This window comes from Aphis gossypii, chromosome 2, assembly GCF_020184175.1.
Source record: "Aphis gossypii isolate Hap1 chromosome 2, ASM2018417v2, whole genome shotgun sequence".
Classification (NCBI taxonomy): Eukaryota; Metazoa; Arthropoda; class Insecta; order Hemiptera; family Aphididae; genus Aphis; species Aphis gossypii.
In genome coordinates this window covers 35,699,684-35,721,100 of record NC_065531.1, presented here as the reverse complement: position 1 = coordinate 35,721,100, position 21,417 = coordinate 35,699,684, and the positions used below count along the sequence as shown (strand labels likewise).

The window sequence follows — 21,417 nt, the reverse complement described above, 5'->3', positions numbered from 1 at the left end:
TATTATATTATAGTTTCAATCATAAGTTATCATAAATTATTTTATATAAAACAATTAATTACCGACAGGTGTGGATTCAGAAATTTCAGCTCCGTAAGGTGCATTCACGAAGTAAGGATTGTTATCATTCACATCGTCTACAAAGACAGTTATGACAATTGATGAGCTAATCTGTAATTGAATTATGAAACCAATAGTTAACAGTTTTGTATTATATAATCTAATCATAAGATTGCTTCAATTAACATATCACGTATAGAATAAATATTTTCATAAATCTTATATAAAAATGTTCCATTTGTACTAGATCTTAACTTCTATAAATGAATGAAAAGATAATAATTACCGAAACATCTTCAACTCCACATACTAGTTTGACTTTAAGTAGTTCGATGGGATTTGGTCGGTCGACTAAATCATCTAGTGATCGAGCTAATCTTAATGAAATCGTTGTCCGGTTAATTGTACGGAATTTAAAAAATGCCACATCATCGTGCTGTTGAAATAAATATTTAATATAAATAATTTTAATGTTCACGTTATTTATATTTTTGCGATTAATGTATGCAATGCTTACATTATCAGTTGGTTGCAAACTGAGGTTTCTCCTTGGATACACTTCGATCTGCATCACCTCAGAACCAACTGGTGTGGTTTCCGATAACCTGATAAATCTGAAGTGATTGTCGATGGGATAAAATTGGCAACCTTATGACATAATAAATAATTTGTTTAGTAAGTATAAAATATTTTTTCATTTAAAGATTTAAAATTATGTACGCAAATACACAAACAAAATAAATATTACAGGGTTAAAAAATATGACATATAGCACGTATCTAGTTTTTAATATTTTACTTTTTCAACTATATTAATAAATAAACTAACTATCTAAGCTTATTAGTTATTTAAAATGTTATATTTTTTTTATATTGATGTTGAATAGACAAAATGTGAAATTTCTAATAATAGCAATATAATATAGTGATTAAAATATATAAATACATAATGTATTACATATATTCAAAAAATTAATTTGAAGAAAAAAAAAACATGTCAATATTCAAATAAATAAGAATTATTCAACAAAATCAAAATGTATAAACAAAAATTTATCAATAACACCCATATTATATTGCTGTTATTATGGGTACCTTGCTGTCCTAACTTACAATAAAATATATTTATAATAAATAGGTTCATATAATATATAGTACACAGTATATGAATTTTTTAGTACAGTATAGACTTATATAAGTAGTATAGGTACTAATGCACTACAAATAGTTATTTTAATTTTAATGATTATTATTATAATAAGAGTTATTACTGATTTTATTGTACTAAAATTGTTATATTTACATAAATGTAAAAAAAATAATTTATGTATTTCAATATTCAGATTAAAGTTATTATTAATATCTTTATCTGTACATACCTAGATTTTTTTAAATACCTTAATCGAATGTAATAAAAATTAAAACAATGTAATACATCAATAAAAGTAATATTTTTCAGTCGTTAGAATGTTGTATTATTATACTAAAAGACTCAAGTTTGAAAAATGTCTTTAGTTAAATTTGTTTAAATATTTCTATTTTATTTTAAACCTGTAATTAATTAATTGTAAACCAATGTAAAAAGTAACTATGAAAATGTATAACTACTGCAAATATTTTAATCACGATTTGTAAATAAATTCTACACATAATATTAAACACTTAAATAAATTGTATTATATAATACGTACAAAAATAATAATGTTAAACTAGAAAGATTTAGTGAAAAATATAAATGTAATTTAAGTAAAAAATAGTTTTCTTATTTTTTTTTTTTTTTTTAACTTAATAATTTAAAGAAACTAATAATTAATAGATCTAATGATAATAAACAATAGTTTTACAATATTATCCTAAAGTTATGTTACATTGTCTTGTTTACACTTTTTGTTATTAACGAAATGTTGGTCTTACGTTAATAATAAGTTGAATATATTACAGACATTTTAAACCAACTGAGCTATAGTAGTTCACTACTAAACAAATAGGTAGTAAGTAGTTTTATATTGCCATGTATCAGGCAAATATTTGGACAATTTAAAAAATATTACAACACAATAAAATAATATTTTAATACTAACGCAATCAAATATAAATCAATTACTTTTTAAAAATATTCGAATTTTGATTGGGCTGCCACACTGAACCAACATAAATATATATACATATAAACATGCATGAAGCCAATACCAACCGAAGAAGAATGTTATTCTAACAAACATTACATGTGAGATATTATACTTAGTTAAAATCAATGTATAGTGACGATGCGGCAGAGTGTGGTTTAAGTGTGATATAAATAGATTTAGGTTTAGTTACACGAGACAAAAAGCAATCAGTATAATAGATCAGCTCAAAAAAAAATAGGACATTTTTTCTGACATTGAATAGATTTATTACATCGTCCAATTCCATTGAGCAATAACAATTCGAAATTATATTGTATTTATTATATAATATGTCTATTCTATGCGTATAACGTGAAAAATAATCAATAGAACTAACCCGGTTTAAAATACATCACATTCACATATGTGTAATATAATAGTATGGTATAGCAATCGATTAATGACATTAACCAGTATAGGTTCGTGTTGAAAAGTGTGATAATTCAATTATGATTAAGAACAAATCGTTTCTTTTGTACTATCGGTGTCAAGAGTAGTATTTTTAATTTAAATTTTCATAATTTTTATTCAATTATGTGTACCTATTGATATTACTTCTCATTATTTTAATAGATTCTATTAAATAGATACTATTGTTATCATACACTATGTAACAATAAGTACCGAAATTTATTTTTAAAATAATTATACTTTATAAGCGATCAAAAATGTAATTATATTTTATATTTTTTTGAATTAAACTTATTTATTTTACAATGTTAAAAAGCGATTACTCTAATAATTTCGAATGAAAAGTAATAGAAAATAATCATAATATATGCATTCAAATAATATGTAAGCAATATCTGCAGCTATTACAAAACGGTTAAGAAAAAATTCTTGATTTTGTTTTGATAGATTACATTTTATTAAATATGTAATAAATTTATATATTTATATGCACACACACACACACATACATACGTATATCTGATATTTAAATTATTGTGAAAGTTAAACGTAAATGATTCTATGTTAAATAGTTTTATTTTGGTATCTCCGTGGACTATAAAAATAAAATAACTGTTCTTGACGGAAACGCAGTAAAAATATATACTGGTTTGAAAACTATAAAGGGAATTAGAATTATTTATTTTTCAATATATTACATATCGTCAAAAAACTAATCGGAATTTTTTTATTATTATTATTTGTTCGGATACACGCATACATGTTACTATAAATCCTCGATAATATTTTACATTAAAATTATAGTCTTATTTAATGTCCTATGTTCTAGATTAAGTATATCATACATCTAGTATACATCTAGTAACTCAATAATTATTATTCATATAGCAAATGATACAGTAAAATGGCATAGAGTTGTTTACCAAAACTGAAGTAAGCACTCAATGTATTGTACTTATTATGATATATATAGAAAGAGAGAGATAGTTCCTTTTAAGTTTTAGTCTTATAGACTCTATATGACATTTATTTTGTCAGACATCTGAACTATAAATCTATTTAATTTCAGTTTCGATGTCAAAGACAAAATAACAAAATTCACTTAATAAACTATAATAAAATAATAAACATTTTATATTTTCTTTTACTTTAAGTTAACAAGTCAAAGATCTGCACGCCGTAGGTTAGTTGTTTTATTATTTGAATTACCTCTTTTGTACATAAAAAATGTAATTTAATCCAATCTAACGAATTAATTTAATTTGCAATTCTTAGCTAAGAGTGCTCAGACTATGGTTTTGTATCATATACTCGGACTAGACCAGTAATTTATCATTTTAAATGACTTTTTATTAATGATTTCTTTAAATTCTGGCATCATGAACCAGGGATGAATCTAGAACAAAATATCTAGGAGAAGAGCATATTTTTAAATGTAGACGAATAAACAAACGTTTATATTGTATATTTTTTAATTGTATAAGTAATATGTATAAAATATACAATATAGGTACATACATCAAATCCACCACATATCAATAATTATCATTTAAGATGGTGTAGTATACAATATTATATTATATTATAAATATTATTGCATATGATAAAAAATTAAATTAATTAATTTAAAAAAAAGAATTATATATAAATATTACCTATACTTAATTAATAATAAATTTCTAGGTCTCAAGTGCAATAAAAGATAATGACTATTATTATTATTATATTATTATACTGTTATTTATACTTATATATTAAATTTTTAACAGAATAATAAATGCATTTATTTTAGGATGATATAGGTGTTTTTTTCCGTATTTTTTTTTTTTGTGTTTGTCGGGTATTTCATTTTTTTTTAATTTGTTTAATTTTTAAATTAAATTATTAATAACAAGGTTAAGCTAGGTCACAAAGCTTAACCATTTAATAATGTTAACATACATATAATTTATATTTTAAAAAATTAAAAATATATTATGAACATAATTTTTATTATCATAAGTCACTTCACATATCTTTAAATTTAAAGTGAAAATATTGGTTTTAGTTTTTTTTTTTAATTCTAAAATATTATTTTATAGATTAGTTTTTATATTATACTCATTCTTGCAAAATGACATTTTGAAAAGATTCAAATTCATTTTATTTTATTGCCTATTTATAGCTTATGCAGTATTATTAATAGTTGCATATATTATTAATATAATAATATCAGTTTAAATATACCGTAAAATATACTTTGTAATATAGGCTGACGGATCGTTTTTGCTCGATTGTTTTTATACAATGATTTATTTATGAAATTAAACGTCACGTTCATTACAGTGGCTGACTTAATGACAAGGTACACTAGACACCTGCTGTACAGCCAAGCGGTTACTTACTTTCCATCTTTTAATACATTCATTATTTAATTACCTGTATATTAATTAAATTATTATATTGAATATTTCTTTAAAAAAATGTGTTAGTATTCATGCGTGGAGTATGATCTTTGGAGAGATGGGGGACTTGGTAATTGGACAAGCATCAACAAATAAAAATTTAAAAAAATAATAACGTTTAAATATAAAATGTTTTCATGTTACTTTTGCTTGCAGTAGAATATCTTACGCACAATTTAATGTTAAAGTACCTTTCTCTGAACATAAGTTTTTCTTGCTTAAAATTTATATTTTGTATCTACGGCAACTAACGTTTTTCGATTAATCACGTTTCTACGCGAGTTCTCGTGACCCTCATATATAATATTACAAGTCCCTTCAAAATCTTTCACCATATTATATATGTACACTTTAAGCGTATTATCTAAGTCTTGAAGGATATTTTGTTTTCCACCCACGTCAAAATCTCGTCTAATTCAATTTTGACAAACTTTATTCGGTACTATACCAATATTATATTTACGCTTGTACTGACTACTGAATTCGGTCGACTTTTATATTGCACAAGGATATGTAAATTAAAATATATTATCAATATTATATGATTCGTACAGTTGTTAAATAAATAATATGTTATTATTTATATATATTCGATAACAACTAATATCCGACATCATATCTACGTATTTATTTGAAGCATTTATTATTTTAATAAATATTATATACTGATTTTTTTGAAAATATAAGTAAATAATAATTTAGTATATATAGTATATCATAATTCTATTTTTTTATACGTTTTCCACGTTTTTTCATTCTTATCATAATGTTTATTATGGTTAATCAACTATTGATGTTAAAATCACGACACGCATTTATTTTAAATTTCATAAAAATACGGAACAGAATGCATATTTTATACATCGATCATTGAACTTAAATCATATACTCATAGTGATGTTCACTATGATCTCAAACTCTTGCCAGTCTGCGCTCGGCACTCCGCAATGTCTTTATTATTTATGGATGATTATGTGCATATATATATATCTACATGATTCTAGAATATTTCAATACCCGTTTCGCGTGTGTCTATTATGAAAATCGATTGCGCGGTGTATTGTACTACAAAAACTGTAAAAAATATGTCGTCATATTATTATTATTATTAGGATTAGGATTTATCGAAAATTATATCTGCTGTATATAAATTAAACACATAGGCAGCGGTCAATATAACTCACACGGTGTATGGCCGGCGGACAAAGGCTTGAGAGACACATTCTGGGAAAAAAATGTCTTAACTCCTCGGCTGCAGTATAGCGACGGTGGTTACGGTGGTGAAGGCGTCGTCGACATTTTGTTTTGTAAATCAATAATTATATCGCGTAACGCACACGGTCGTGTGAATTTCTCTGGCGCCACACGCACACGGACGCTGATCAATTTATTTACTATGTATACATTGTATACTCATGTATTGACAATAATATAATATGTTTAAAACGTTATATACATATAATATTGTGTGTCGTTTGGGTCGCGAAAACAATCGTTTCCATTGTCGGTGACCACCATCGTATGTATTAGTGAACGCGGGAATAATAATATAATGATACGATATTACAATATTCTAATATAAGTATTATTATTATTATAATTTATATGACGTATTTCGTTCACACCGGAGCAGTGGAGTCAGTAGAGATCGAGTCCTGGGTGGATTATGCGCGTGAAATTAACAACGAAATTGCACACTATAATACATATTATATCCTGTGATCTACGCGTTATTATAATATATTTATTATAAATATATTCTTGGCTATTTGATTATTATTATTATTATTTTTTTTTTTTTAAAGTGGTTATTGAATATTTACAAGCTATATAGTATTCGTATATTGATAAAAATGCTGTGATAATACTATTTGTAGGAAATCATCCAGTCACCTTATTTACATCTTAGTCTTACTTCCATTTCATTGAGCGTTTTAATTAGGAGGTATCGTGAAGTAATTAATTTTTTTACATAACAATAAGCGATTTACCAATGGTACGTAGACAAATTGATTGAAAAGCTTGAATTATTTAACAATTGAAATTTTTCATTTTGTCCGTGGGATTATTCTATACAATATCTCCAATGTTCATATACATTAAGACGAAGCAGTAACGGAGGACACAACCAGAGAAGTAAGGGAGTAGTCACGGACTGTATAAAATAGTTTATTAAGTATATTTACTTAATATAGGATATAATATTGATCCTGCGATAATTTTAGCTATTTTTACCAAAAATCGTAAATAGTATTATAATAACTAAACAAATGCTAAACCGAGCCATCATATTGCAAAAAAAGGCCTTCCTATACAAAAGCACCGCTCGGAGCGGTTACCCATCACTGCACTCGCCCAATAAATATTTATCTGGTAAATCCCTCATTTCCCGCGTCTATGACGATCTATATTTGTAAATATTAATTATTATAACTTATTACTATAGATTAGGTAAAATTAAGACGAGCTATGCGACGGCGCACATCGCTCGACAGATATTTTTTCCATTCCGAGTTTCTCGCAATTTTTCCATTTAATAATATTACGTAATATATTAATTCCCGTATAGTTTACACACATAGGTACCTATAAAAATACATGTATCAAACACTACATAATCGGTTATTTTGTGTATCCGTGCGAGTTTGGACTGAAATTGATGCTATATACACAGGTGCAGTCAACGTATAATAATATGAACGGCGTAGCGATTTGTGTTTTGTCACGCGTTATCATTGTTAATTTCGATCGTTATTATTTAAGCCCCTTCTTCCAACATTGTTTCGGGGACAGTAAAATATTATTGTTGATATTGGTTTGACAAGTGTTGCGTAATCCAATCCGTATGGTTTGTGACGGATTTCAAAGTCCCCTTCCGTCCTTCATCACCATAGAATTGTTCCGTATACTGAGTGATCCTATAGTTGTTACTTGTTAGTACAGTTAGTAGCTGCGTTCATTTTCTAAGTCGAGTCAATTTTTGTGCATAAAAACACGTTTTTTTTTTTAATTTAGGTATTTTTAAATATTTAACAAGCGCAAAAGTTTTTAAAATGTACAAAAATCATTTTTTTTTTTTTTTTTTTTTTTTAATGTTTAATGAAAACGCATTTTTAATACATTTCAGAAGCAGAAAAAATATTTTAAATTAATAATATAAACAATTGTAAAGAAATAAATGTTTTTATTATTAAAAATGTAATGCTATCAATACATACGGTGCTTTAAATTGATTTAAAGAAAAGATTTTTTTTTTTTTTAATTTACTTTGAAAATTAGTGTAGCTGTGTAAATATAGCACTCTGTATAATTATATAAAACTATGAGGAAAATCCGATCACGAGCGCATAGACCGAAACATATTATATATAATGTACATATATACACATCGAATCCAACCGTATATCGTCCTGGGCGTTGTTGCTTTCACCAGGACGACATATATAATAAATTGTATACATACAATAACATCGAGAAAAACGTAATGTACATACAATCATCGCGTCTATCTTCAAACGCACTCACGACAAAAACGATGAAACCTATCGGTCACTTCAGTTATATAGCAGAAATATTTTCTCCTACTTACAGGTATATCGGTGGTCACTGCGGAAAATTTTTTTTTTACGTGAGGTGACGCACTTATCCTTTATGTCCAAGACAACTTTTGCATTTTCAAAAAAAAAAAAATCGATCAACCCGGGTTTTCACTACAAATATTATTATTTCTAGTTCACCATTTCGATGTCAGACTATAGTGATTTTAAATATGCCAACATAAAATATCAGTTTTAGAGCCAATGTATGCTTGTATAATATATATTTTATATAAATATAATTTATAGGGTACAATAAGTATTCATAAAAGTTTAATAGTGTTTGTAATTGAAAAAAACATTATAAAACTCAAAATACGACACAGCTCGATTCATTCGTAATATAATTGTTATAATTATAGAGCTTAGAAGTTTTGAATTTGTATATTATCTTTTTATTTACTTTGTTTATTGCTTAGTAAGCTACAAATCTAAACTTATTTATGAATTTATATGTATTTATATATATTTTTTTTTGTACAATATTTCAAACATGGATTCCTTCATTCAATACTAATTATTTTAAAACGTTTGCGAATATTATTATATACCATTTGTTTCTGTACGATAATACTAAATTTTTTTTACCAATCATACGTGAGCATCATTTGATAGAAAATATTAACTACATACCATTCGAATTAACAGTTACCGTAAATTACCTATATAACTTAATATCATCCTTATTCCTTGATCCTTCTATTTCCGAATTGTAATATATTTTATTGTAAATACTATTAATTTGGTAGTTTTCGTTTAAAAATTTGTTGCTAAAGTGCCAAAATATATATATATATATATCTTACGGGACAATCTTATAGGAAAACTTTGGATATTTGTTATATCGCGATAATTAGTATGCGTTTTTTTTTTTTTTTTGATACGACAACTTCCGAGATCTGTAGTCACATCGACGGTGCCACTTGTGCGACAATTAAATAATCAAATGTTGTATAACACGTCGGCTGTAGTGTTCGTGTATACGGTTCCGAACGCGAGTAAAAGTGTATGCGCGTGTCGTGTGTCTGACGCATAGGTATGGAAACTCGGTGAGTCGCGAGCCAACGACGTGAACCGTATTTCCCGTGTTCGATCATAGGCGCATAGTTCTTTATATTCTGTACCCATATATATATATATTTGTAGGTGCACGCGATCGATCGGAAAATTCGCGTGTCCCGAATATATTATTATACGTAGTCACATAGGCACTCTTACAGTGTTATATTGTCACCGGCACAACTGCAACAGTCACTGTCAACTGTGCGGCTAAATTATACTATAAATTATAGTGCTGACAATTGCGGTCGCTGTCGTTGGTATAACACACCCGTGATATATATATATACATATACATCGCGTCTGTTGTACGTATAAAAATGCGATTTACAGCCGTGGACCGGTTATTACGTCAAAACCGTCGCGGAGCGTGATGTATTAATTGTCGTTGTCGTTCTTAAGACCCATTTTATTGTCGTATCGACATTTTATTCACTGTACCAACATGTTACTAGCCGGCTTAGAGTTTTTCCGAACACTGGAAATATTACATAATAAGATAAAAGCTTTTTCCTGAACCATATAGTCATAGTGTAATAAAATGTACTACAAAACTATTGTATTATTATATTTCCTTCGACAAATTTTATTGCTGATCTTCGTCCCCAATTCGAACCCCTTTCCGGGGAATTAATCGATCGGATTGAATATTGTTCCAATACCTATTTTGTAAACTAATAAAAAAAAATTGCACATTTGTTTTGAGAATTTTCAAATCAATATTTGTATTGATACTTGTATTTTTTTATTTTATGCGGGAGCGGAGATTTTACTCTAGGAGTTTTCTTTTAAATTTCTCAGATTTAAAAATAGCTTATGATATACTAAAATTGAAAATAAACTTGAAACTACAATTAACATTAAGAAGTTTTATTAGTTTTAATATATTAGAATGAAATAGTTTATAATATCAAATTTAAAAATTACTTTGCTATTTGTTTGTATTCCTAGCACTGGGTTTGTTTTTTTGCAGTATTTCAATTTTAAAGCGAGTCGAGAGAATTTTCAAATCCTAAAACTATTGGTCACACATTGAGGTACCTACCAAGAAAAAGAGAACACCGATGGTGTTAACTTTAAATTTAATAATACGTCAATTAATGATGTTAAAACTAACGAAACTAAACGTGAACTACTGATCATAAATAGACTATGTCACTATATGCTTGTAAAACCGAGAACATATAAATGAGAATTTGGTATGCCCTTAATTAATAAGACCATTCTGTTTTAAAAATTTAAAATCCAATTCCTTTTAATTATATGCTATATTATGCACGTATTCGCTGACGTAAAAAAATTAACAGTTGTAAAAGAAAACACAAATTATTATATTATTTTCAACGGTAATATTGTTACATTGAAACGCGTAATAAAACTTAAAAGAAATCATAATAATTATATGCTCGAAATCTTTAGTCTAGAACTGCACGTGGGAATTAAGCACACATTATAATCATCATATCTATTCTATATAATACAGAATTTAATTTATGAGATCGTTTAATTTTTTTTATTACAATATAAAAAGTTACGTAAGTAACACTTAATTATTGAATTGATAGTGGACATTTTATTTTATTATATATATAGTTTATAGGTAGAAATCTTCAATTCACGACTTGATACCTACGCTTAATTTTGATTACCATTAGCTACAATATAAAGTATAAAGTTTATTTTTAAACGTTTTACGGTATAACGAGATCAAACTTGTACGAAAGAGCAAGACCAGTAGGTGTCAGCATTTCAACAAAGATCAAACCAGCTGCTGCAGTAGCCTTTGTTAACTTTTCTTTTTTTCATTATCATTGTTAAAACTTTTACTGAACAATACAGTATAATTATATATATGTACATTATTAGAGTACAAAGTTTGTGTTTTCTTGCTCATTGTAGATTTAATACTACGTTAGCAATATATTAATTTTATGATTTTGTAAATGACATATCAAAACTTTTAATGCATATTTTTACTGAATTATTCATACATGTATATTTTTTAAATTTTAAGATCATATTTCACGATTTTTGCATATATTTTATGATTAATATAATTTTAAATAATAATATAAACTTATATAATTAAAAACTTGAATAAACTATAAACAAATTAATTATAAATTTTAATTGTATTATCGATCATCCTCTAATGAATTTATCAAAGATTTATATACTGAATCCCATATTATAATTGGATATATTTTGCTACATATTTACAGTAAATTGATCGTAGATGTGAAAACAGAAGAGGAAAATGCGATAGGAAATAATAATAATGCTATTTAAAATTGATCAATCTAAAAAAACATTGATTTTTACATAAACTTTAATCAGAAATTTTCAATGCAAAGAGGTGCGTATTTTAAGCATATTTTAGGTTATTTTTATACGTTTTTAGGAGTGCAGTTAAGATAATTTATTTCGAGTTTTTAAATTATAATAATAATTATTAATATACTAAATCCATGTAATATTATTATCATGTATAAAACGTGTATATAAATGATAAAATTCAGTATTCGATCTAGATTCTAAATGTTTACTGTATATTCAATTTCGATAGGAGATCAACATCAGCGTCCACTATTATAGCCATATCTTAAACATAATATAATAATTCATAATAATATTATACACAAAAGAACCATAACTTTATCATGCGCGAACTGCAATGACCAGAAAATAGTTAGTAATTATATAACATAATATATTATTACCTACTACTGTGATTATGTTCATGCGCATTGTCCATCACTATAATTATTGTATTGTATTGTTAAAATGACAGTAGAAGTACGCATTTCTTCAACAATTATGAAGGCAAAACGGGTATTCTCAATAATGAAGTTAAAAAAAGACTATCTGTTTTTTGTGTATATTTCATATTTTTAGCATGTATACCTACATAATATTAATTGTTTATTTTTAAATTTTTTATTGAACATGAATTCTACTCTTAATTATAATATGTATAAATCATAAATTATCATATGACCTAAGGTATAGGCAACGATTAATCCAAAATTACGTCAATGTCTTTCTTTAACACCAATTCGTAATTTACTTTTACAATATAATATAATTTTGCTTAGTGTGTATAAATGAAAAGTTTACAAATTGTAGAATAAAAAACTATGAAATAAAAATAATCAAAAATGTAAATTATTTATTTAGAACTCATGGTTTTTATAAATAACTCATAAATAATAATCATGCAATGTATACTAAATACTAATAGTGTACTAAAATTTGGTAAAAAAGAAAAAAAAATTGTAATAAGTGATTATTTCATTTGTGCAAGGTGGAATAACGTTATGCTAACACCCCTCGTGATTTTTTTTTAATAGATAACTCAGAAATAAGGGTCGGGTCGCTCAAATTCCAAAAATAGTCATGCGAATTCATGTTAACTAATAACATCATTTTTTTAATAAATTAAAATGGTGGAGGAAGCAGTGTAATGTATGTTTTTTTGTATTCTGATTAAAAATTCCGCATGGACATACCACAGTTTTATAATGTTATTCAAACTGTAATGAAGCATCGTTCTGAATTTAACAGTAATTTAACTAGGTAATTAAAATTAATTGAAAATACATTGCATACACAAACTATAGGTATTGGCGTGTACTACTGTAGTATGAAGCTGTATTATTATTTGTAAATAGTATCCAACTATTGATTCACATTTGAATGGAAATTCTAAAAGTTAGATAAAACCAGTGAAAATTGTTTTAAAAAATCATTTTAATATTTCACGTTGAATCAATTTTTTAGGATCAAATTTAGATTTAAAAGTAATTAATATACATTTAATATTATATAATAGTCACATGAAAAAATAAAATAATATGAAAAATAAAAAATCATTCTTAAAGTCAAATACGTCTCATAAATTATTACACGTATCATATTATTTTACGTCATGCATTATTCGTTAAATTATTTGATATACTAATATGAATTTAGTTTCAGTCAACAATTAATTAAATTACACTATTTAATAAAATTAAATAAGCTAATGTTGCCTTAAATATAAATCATAAAATATATTAACACATCAACGTCATTTTATACAAGCTCAGCAACAAAAATATATTTTTCTCAAATATAAATTATGATTATAATATATTGCATATTTTTTTCAAGAAAACAAGTAACCACTAAAAAATTATTATGGATTTTGTTTCATATTTTTTTTTTTATATATTTATAATAACAATTATCTATTAAATTATGAAACGGAAATTAAAAAAAAAATTAAATTAAAGTATTAAAAATCTGAAATTAAAAAAACACTCGCAGCTTTACAAATTAATTAATTTCATTACTTATTAAATTGAAATAGAAATTATACGGAAAGATGATTATACTGGATTTTGAACTGTTCTATAAAATAATTAAGATGGTTAGATGTATACTCAATTTTTAATGGAAATAATAACTTATAAAACATAACAGCTATGTCTTAAAAAGATTTATGTTCTAAGACTGTACAAAAACTAAACAGTTTTCATTTAAGCAGTTAAGCTATATTAGCTAATTCTAAACTTTTAATATACGCAATATAGGCTCAATACGTTTTTAGTAAGTAAGTTTTCTTATAAGCTTTAGTGACACTAATGACCATACGGCGTGCGTTTATCATTATAACCATTAAAATACATAAGAAATTTCAAAACTTTTTTCCGCTAAATTAATTTTAAAGAACAAACTACGAAACATATATTACTGATGCAAATATATACAGGTTGATCGATAAAAAGGTCTAAAAAGTTTGAAAATATATAAAAAAAGTTTTCATTTTAATTATAAAAATAAAAAATACTATTATTGATTTCTCACATTCAGAAGTATAGAATATAAACGTATTTAACAAAAATGGCAATCGTAAACAAAAACTAATACGTATAGTCATTAAGTCTCGTTCAAATTTCTATTTGCATATATTATTATTATTATACAAAATGAATCGTTAGTACATTTATTGCAATTGTATAGTTGTGTATTATAAACTGTACGTATATAAATTATACTTTATGTGACAAAAAAAAAATGCTTTTTGGACACAATATAATATAGGTATTTCTAATTGAGTCTACAATACTACAACAGTAGTATTCATCAGGTGCAGAGATTCATCGACGTTTGAATGAAACGTCTAATAATTATTATTTTTCTATTATAGGTAGTTATATTTATCAATTTTGAGAGCACAGTACATTCCCATAAATAAAATACGTGTAATATTATTATGTGCTATTTAATTGGTTCGCATTGTGTATCTTACACCAAATAGAAAAATGAGTCTTCGGTGTATTCCATAGGGAAATAAGACGAAATCGTCTAATACTCTAATGAAACGAACGAAAACATACGAAACGAATACTTATAACTAATATATGAATGTCCACTGAAATCGAAAGTAAATTGTTTGGAAAGCAAAAACATGTACAAACGCATATTATTACCTATATTGTTTACGAAATAAAATAGCGAAAAACTGAACAGTTTTCATTAAAATAAGATTCTCTGTGTATGTAATATTGTTATTTTATTTGCCATTGGGACGTGCTAGAACACGAAACTTGCAATAAAACTAATAATTACACTATAGAGATTTATATACAATTAATAACATGATTGATGATACTCGTAGCATAAAATGTTAACAATATTTTTTGTGTGTTATTTATTATTGGCAAGTATTTCAATAAAAAATACACAAAATAAAATGCGTGAAACAAACACGTTTCCACGCATTTTTTATGGAAATAAAACTTTTCGTTGTTGCAACATAAGATTTTTTTGTTATAATACTAGGCGAACGTAAATTCTAATTTTATCGATCAAAACAATATAATATAATTCAGGGACATACATAACACATAATATACTATTATTATCATTCTTATTATTATTGTTATTATATGGTGTCATTATAATACTATTATGCTGTATATACCTAATACTATTCAGTGATGATCAATTATTTTGTCCACACAATTGGATCGATGATTTACAACGAACGCAAATCGTAATTGAATAAACGCTGTCAGTTCAGGTCCAATTTTCAGTTGCTGAAATATCTGCATATTTTATTTTATGTCATTGTTTCGAATTTTCTTTTCCGATACACAACACACATTACGATCCATATTAATACCCTGCACATATTATTATACAGCACGGTCCGACCGATTTCCCATCCAGATCCGCCATTAGCCACGGTGGAATCGATTACCATAATGTATACACACCAGTTTATTATACATATCCGCAACGTAAAAGCATCCACCCGGTCACCTGGTTACGGGTTGATAAGCATACCGTCTCCCGCGTACCTGTAACCTAGAAATTATGCCTAGTGCGTTATCTGGGTCGGATAGGAGGTCCGCCATACAACACCACTGTGCAGGTTTCGGCCGCGATGTATAAACATCAGACAATTAAACCTTCGTGAGCAGACGATTTTCGACAGTTAAAAACAGCGCCGCGATCCGAGTGTTGGACGTCGGATCGTTACATTTAAACACTTTTGTCTGGCATCGAGACCGGAACGTTTTCGTCGCAAATGACCATTACACTCATGAATATATACCTATATTAACCGACACGTCCTATTATGTTTTATATGGCCCTGCGCTTGATTGATTTTTCATACGGCGATAATAGTAAGAGTGGTACCTGTCATCCACGGTTTCTTAAGCGCATAATGTTTTTTTTTTTTAGATTTGACGATTTTATACTTTTTAACACGAGTTCAAACGCTGAAAGTGGTCTATATATTATTTTACCTTATCATTTATTATCTATGTGAAATTTTAACGATTACCTATGTACCTATACAATTCTGTAACAAATACGTCATGTCCTGCACTACTATAATAAGAATATTATTTTTTATTCTATATATTGTATTCTTCATATTAAATCATAGATCTTCTATTTTATAGTAGGTCATTGGTATAACTAGAATCAAATATTCAAGCAGTCTTTTTAAATTTATTCTTGACAACAAGGACATAAGAGTGTTTACTCTATTTATCTCCCTTAATGTCCTAGAACATTGTCTTATATTGTGATTATTTTTGTTGAAATAACTCGTGAATTTAGAAAAGAAAAATTTATTATATAAATGATATAATTTTAATTTACAATTTATACAAGGTGATTATTTTTAAGAACAAGACTCATTTTCACTAGACACTAGATCTAAAATAATTGGTTTCTTATCAAGTAATTAATTATTTATAATTTGTAAGTATTTAAAGTTTGGATGATCGGAGTGAAGTATATAAAAAATTGTAATAAAAACCTTATAATCAATTAACTATATTCCTTTGAACTTCTTCTTTAACTTTTTGTAGAATATATATATTATATATATTTAAAAGTTGCTTAGCTCCTTTAATCCTTCTAAATTGCGTCTATATGATACCAACTTCTTAAATACATAATATTATTCGATTCATTTTTATAACAATATATGGTACATGCGCAATGCGCATATTAGGTACACACGACTTTCAGGTAAATTATTACTTCTATTAGTTCTACATAATACCTACACACATATTTTTATATTATAATATGCTAATACTCGGGGTCGTTTAAATTCTGTATAACAATATGAGAACAAATAAATTAGTCTGTTTTTTACGAAATTTTCAATATTTTGTAACGTAAAATTCAAGTGACCCTGTGTTCATATTATAATGATGGTAGATTTAACTTTCTTGCGTTACCAATTCTGTTGCATAGCTAATGAGATTTATTATTATTCTATATATTATAATGAAAACTGTTTCAACACGTGTAAGCAATAACTAATTTTTAACACAGCCGAGACGCATGTAGGCATTCGATTATTATTGTTTAACAAACAAACCGAAAAATAATTCCGACCTCTACGTTGATCAACTGAAATCGAGATGGAAGTTATGAGTTATTATAATATAAGTAGTTACTATCTTTGAAGGCAGAATATATATAAAAATATTTAACATTCGACTGGCTACAAGATATAATAATAATTTTTAGTTTTAATAAGTGTCGTCAAAATTATTTTAATTGAAAATGAAATTCCATTATTTTGAAACGTGTATATTGTATTATAATATGTTAACACACAAAATAATTAACGTCTATATCGTGGTCCGTTTAAAATCGTCAAAGCGATTTAATCTCCACGGGTATAAGCGATACGATTTCCGTCAGGTTTAACTCTATAAATATATAATATGTATAGTCTTACCACCCGTTGTGATTTTTTTCTCCGTCATAATTGAACGATGAAAAAATATATTATTACATTTTCAGAGAACGTTAATTTTTTTATACCGAATATAGATTATTTAATGAGAAACGTCTAACAAAAACCATGTAAAACAAATTACAACATGCACAAGAGAATGCGTACGAAAATGTAATTTGCTGTTTTCTGTGTACAAAAATGACACACTTTCCAATACAACTTTATAAAATGAAAATGAAATTCCTAATTCATTATATGTACATATTCAGTACTAGATTATCAGATTCTATGAAAAATCGTAATTTTTTTTTATCAATATCGACTTTATTTAAAAACGAAAACTAATCCGTAAATATATATATACATTATACAATATAAATCCAGTGTAAGTACGTGGTGGAATTGCATTTAACTATAATGCAGTATGCATGTATAATATTAAGCCATTGGATATGTTTTTAAATTAAAAATAAAATTGTACTATACCTACGCTGAATCTTTGTTCGTATACTATACATATAGTTAAGTGTCTACATTGTTAGCACAAAAACACGTCTTGACATTGTCTGTTATTGTGCAAAGCTTGCATCACTGCAGTGTTTTATATGAATTGGAAAACGATTTTTTTCAAATATCCACAATGCAGTCATTATTGTTACATATATTTTAATGATTCAATAATTAAAATCTATTTTATACATTGATGAATGATACTGCTCAATTTTTAATGCTTCAGAACGTTTCTTAAGCTTTTTTATCCCTGAAAAACCTTTTTTCATCATGGAATCCCTATATTTTTTTTTTTATGTTTTTAGCTATTTTTGTTAAGTTTTCAAAAATAAGTTATTACAGCTCGATGAATAGAACCGCTACTTTGTTTCAATAGTTTTAATTTGCAAACCCCAGAGTACCGTAGAACACAATTTGAAAAACACTGTTTTAGAAGTTTAGAAAATTCTTATCATTCCCAAATTTATTCAAGCTGTGTTCATAATATGATATTAATAAAATAATTTTTCGTAATAATTTAAATTCAACGCTAGTCATACAATATTGTTTCATTTATTATCCAATTATAATATATTAATTAAATATATTTGATCTAATAAATACCTGAAATTATTTACAATGTGTTACCTATGAAAAGTGAGCTGAACAAGTTTGTATATTTTGTTCCTAAATTTATTGTATTTTTATTATGTTTATTTTTTTATTATTATATTTTATTATATTAAGTATTTATTGTTTGTATATTTACTTTTCGTGCAATCCGCTATCAATAATATGATAATGTGATATATTTTAAAATGTAGTTACAATTATAATATTTAACACGGAATCCCTTTAAATATTTAAAAATTGATTAATTTGAGTATTTATATAATAATATAATATAGTATAATATTGATCGTACTAATTATTAGTCAAATTAATTCAGTAAATTAAAATTACAAGTTTTAACGATGAAATTATTTTGTGAAATTTTTAATATTACACAAAACCGGATATTCAGTTATCTTAAATAAATTACAAAATTTCACTAATTTACTGTTAATAAAATATACACTGTTAAAAATTGTATAATATAATATTATATATTGCAGTATATTTTAACGAGAAATTAGTTTCTTTTAATTTATACTGTTTTAACACTACGTACGTACGTAAATAGTTTATATTATACATATGTATTATATACATAATATATCAAAATTGATAAAAAAAAATTGTTATGCTACCATTTAAAATACATCTTATAATATTTTAAATTCAAGCAAAAATCACTATCATCATCGATCGACGATGACAATACAATAAAAGAAAATTTTAAGTTATAATATATTATGTAAGTTTGAATTATACAACTTAAAATTTCACTCATAAGACACATTTTTGTTATGATAATGTATGCTAACAACACCAAAGCATAATATTATTTCGACTTAAGATTGTAAATAGAATAAACGACGCGTATATATTATATGCTATACATATCTTATAGGATATTATAATATTTAATTATTCAAATTTCGCTTTGCAATTAAGTTTAATTCCATCGTAATAATTGTTCGCGGTATTTCTCGTACCTATAATTTATATAAATTAGATCCGAGAATAGTATACCCAGGATGATAATGTCGCGATGTAAATTAATGTATAACATTATCTACTTATAACCGGAAAACATAAACATAGTACCGTACCCGAGTTCGTATTTTCCTTCACGTAATATTTTTGTCATACTATACAAATTATTTCAATGTACTATTATTTGTAGTTTGCATCAATTGCATAGTAAGTTGTGATGCTGCAGCGTAATTTTTATTTAAGATAAGTGGGAAAATTGTGACTAGCTTTTAAAAAAATAATAATATTTGTTCTACTTCACTATAAAATTAGTCTCTGGTTAATGAATAAGCTTTGCCTGTTTTTTAGAAGTATAGTATATTATTATCTATAATTACAATAGTTAATATAGTTGTTGTAAAAAAAAAAATTTAAGTTAAATTTGTAATAAAAAAAAAAATCATTTATTTATTATATTTTACGAAGAGGTTAATTAGGTTAGGACTCTAAGCAGGTATTATTTCATAACAAAACCTATAGAATAAACGAGTCCATCATATTTCCCAAATACTAACATAACGTTAATCAGAAATCTGCATTTTAATAAAATTTAACTTAAATTCAATTTCTCAAATTATTACATTTGAACTCTCCTAAAATTCGATTTTAAGATATTGCGATTTTTGAAATTCTTAACTATTACCTAGTTTGTATATTTTAGATTTTAGAAAGTAATTAAAATAAATAAACGAGAAAATTGTTTTTAAAATAAAATTTTAACAAATTCAAATTTAACTTCAGAAGTTTTATCCAGTAAATAGATAAATTGATAGTGTAATAAGTATCTACATATTATACGTTTAGAATAAAAAACAATATCGGACTTGTGCATACATTTCAGCGGAATATGATTAGCGATGCCTGCTTGACAAATTTACTCAGTAATGTAAATGTACATATACATTTTACAAATGGTTTTTTACCGTTAATAAAATCGATTGACTTGCCACTTAAATTGTAATCGTGTGAATAATAACATTATTTAGATAATTTTTGGTTCACAACTTAAAGTGTGTGTGAATATAACATAATATTATTATTAAATTAATAATATATTCAGACAAAACGCATAATAATATTTTTGAATAAATAAATACAAATAATATAGTACACTATTATGCTGTTTAATATTTATATTTAGAATGAACATGTTTTTATTTAAAAAAAAAAAAAAATTTAAATACATTTACCAATATTATAAATTTTTTAACTAAATTCCTATCACTACTTATGTAGGTATTCTGTACACATTAATGATAGTTAGGCACTTTACTATACGAAAATTCTAACGGT

The 21,417-nt window shown here is 25.8% G+C and overlaps 1 protein-coding gene across 1 annotated transcript in view; it reads right to left on the bottom strand.

Moving 5' to 3' along the window:
- The window catches only part of LOC114126801 (cadherin-89D), a 43,446-nt gene that overhangs the window by 7,831 nt on the left and 14,198 nt on the right, over positions 1 to 21,417 (bottom strand). The window contains exons 3-5 of the mRNA XM_027990822.2: positions 578 to 708; positions 347 to 496; positions 63 to 171 (exon numbers count right to left, since the gene is read on the bottom strand). Of these exons, the coding sequence (XP_027846623.2) occupies positions 63 to 171; positions 347 to 496; positions 578 to 708 (390 nt within the window). The remainder of the gene's footprint in view (positions 1 to 62; positions 172 to 346; positions 497 to 577; positions 709 to 21,417) is intronic.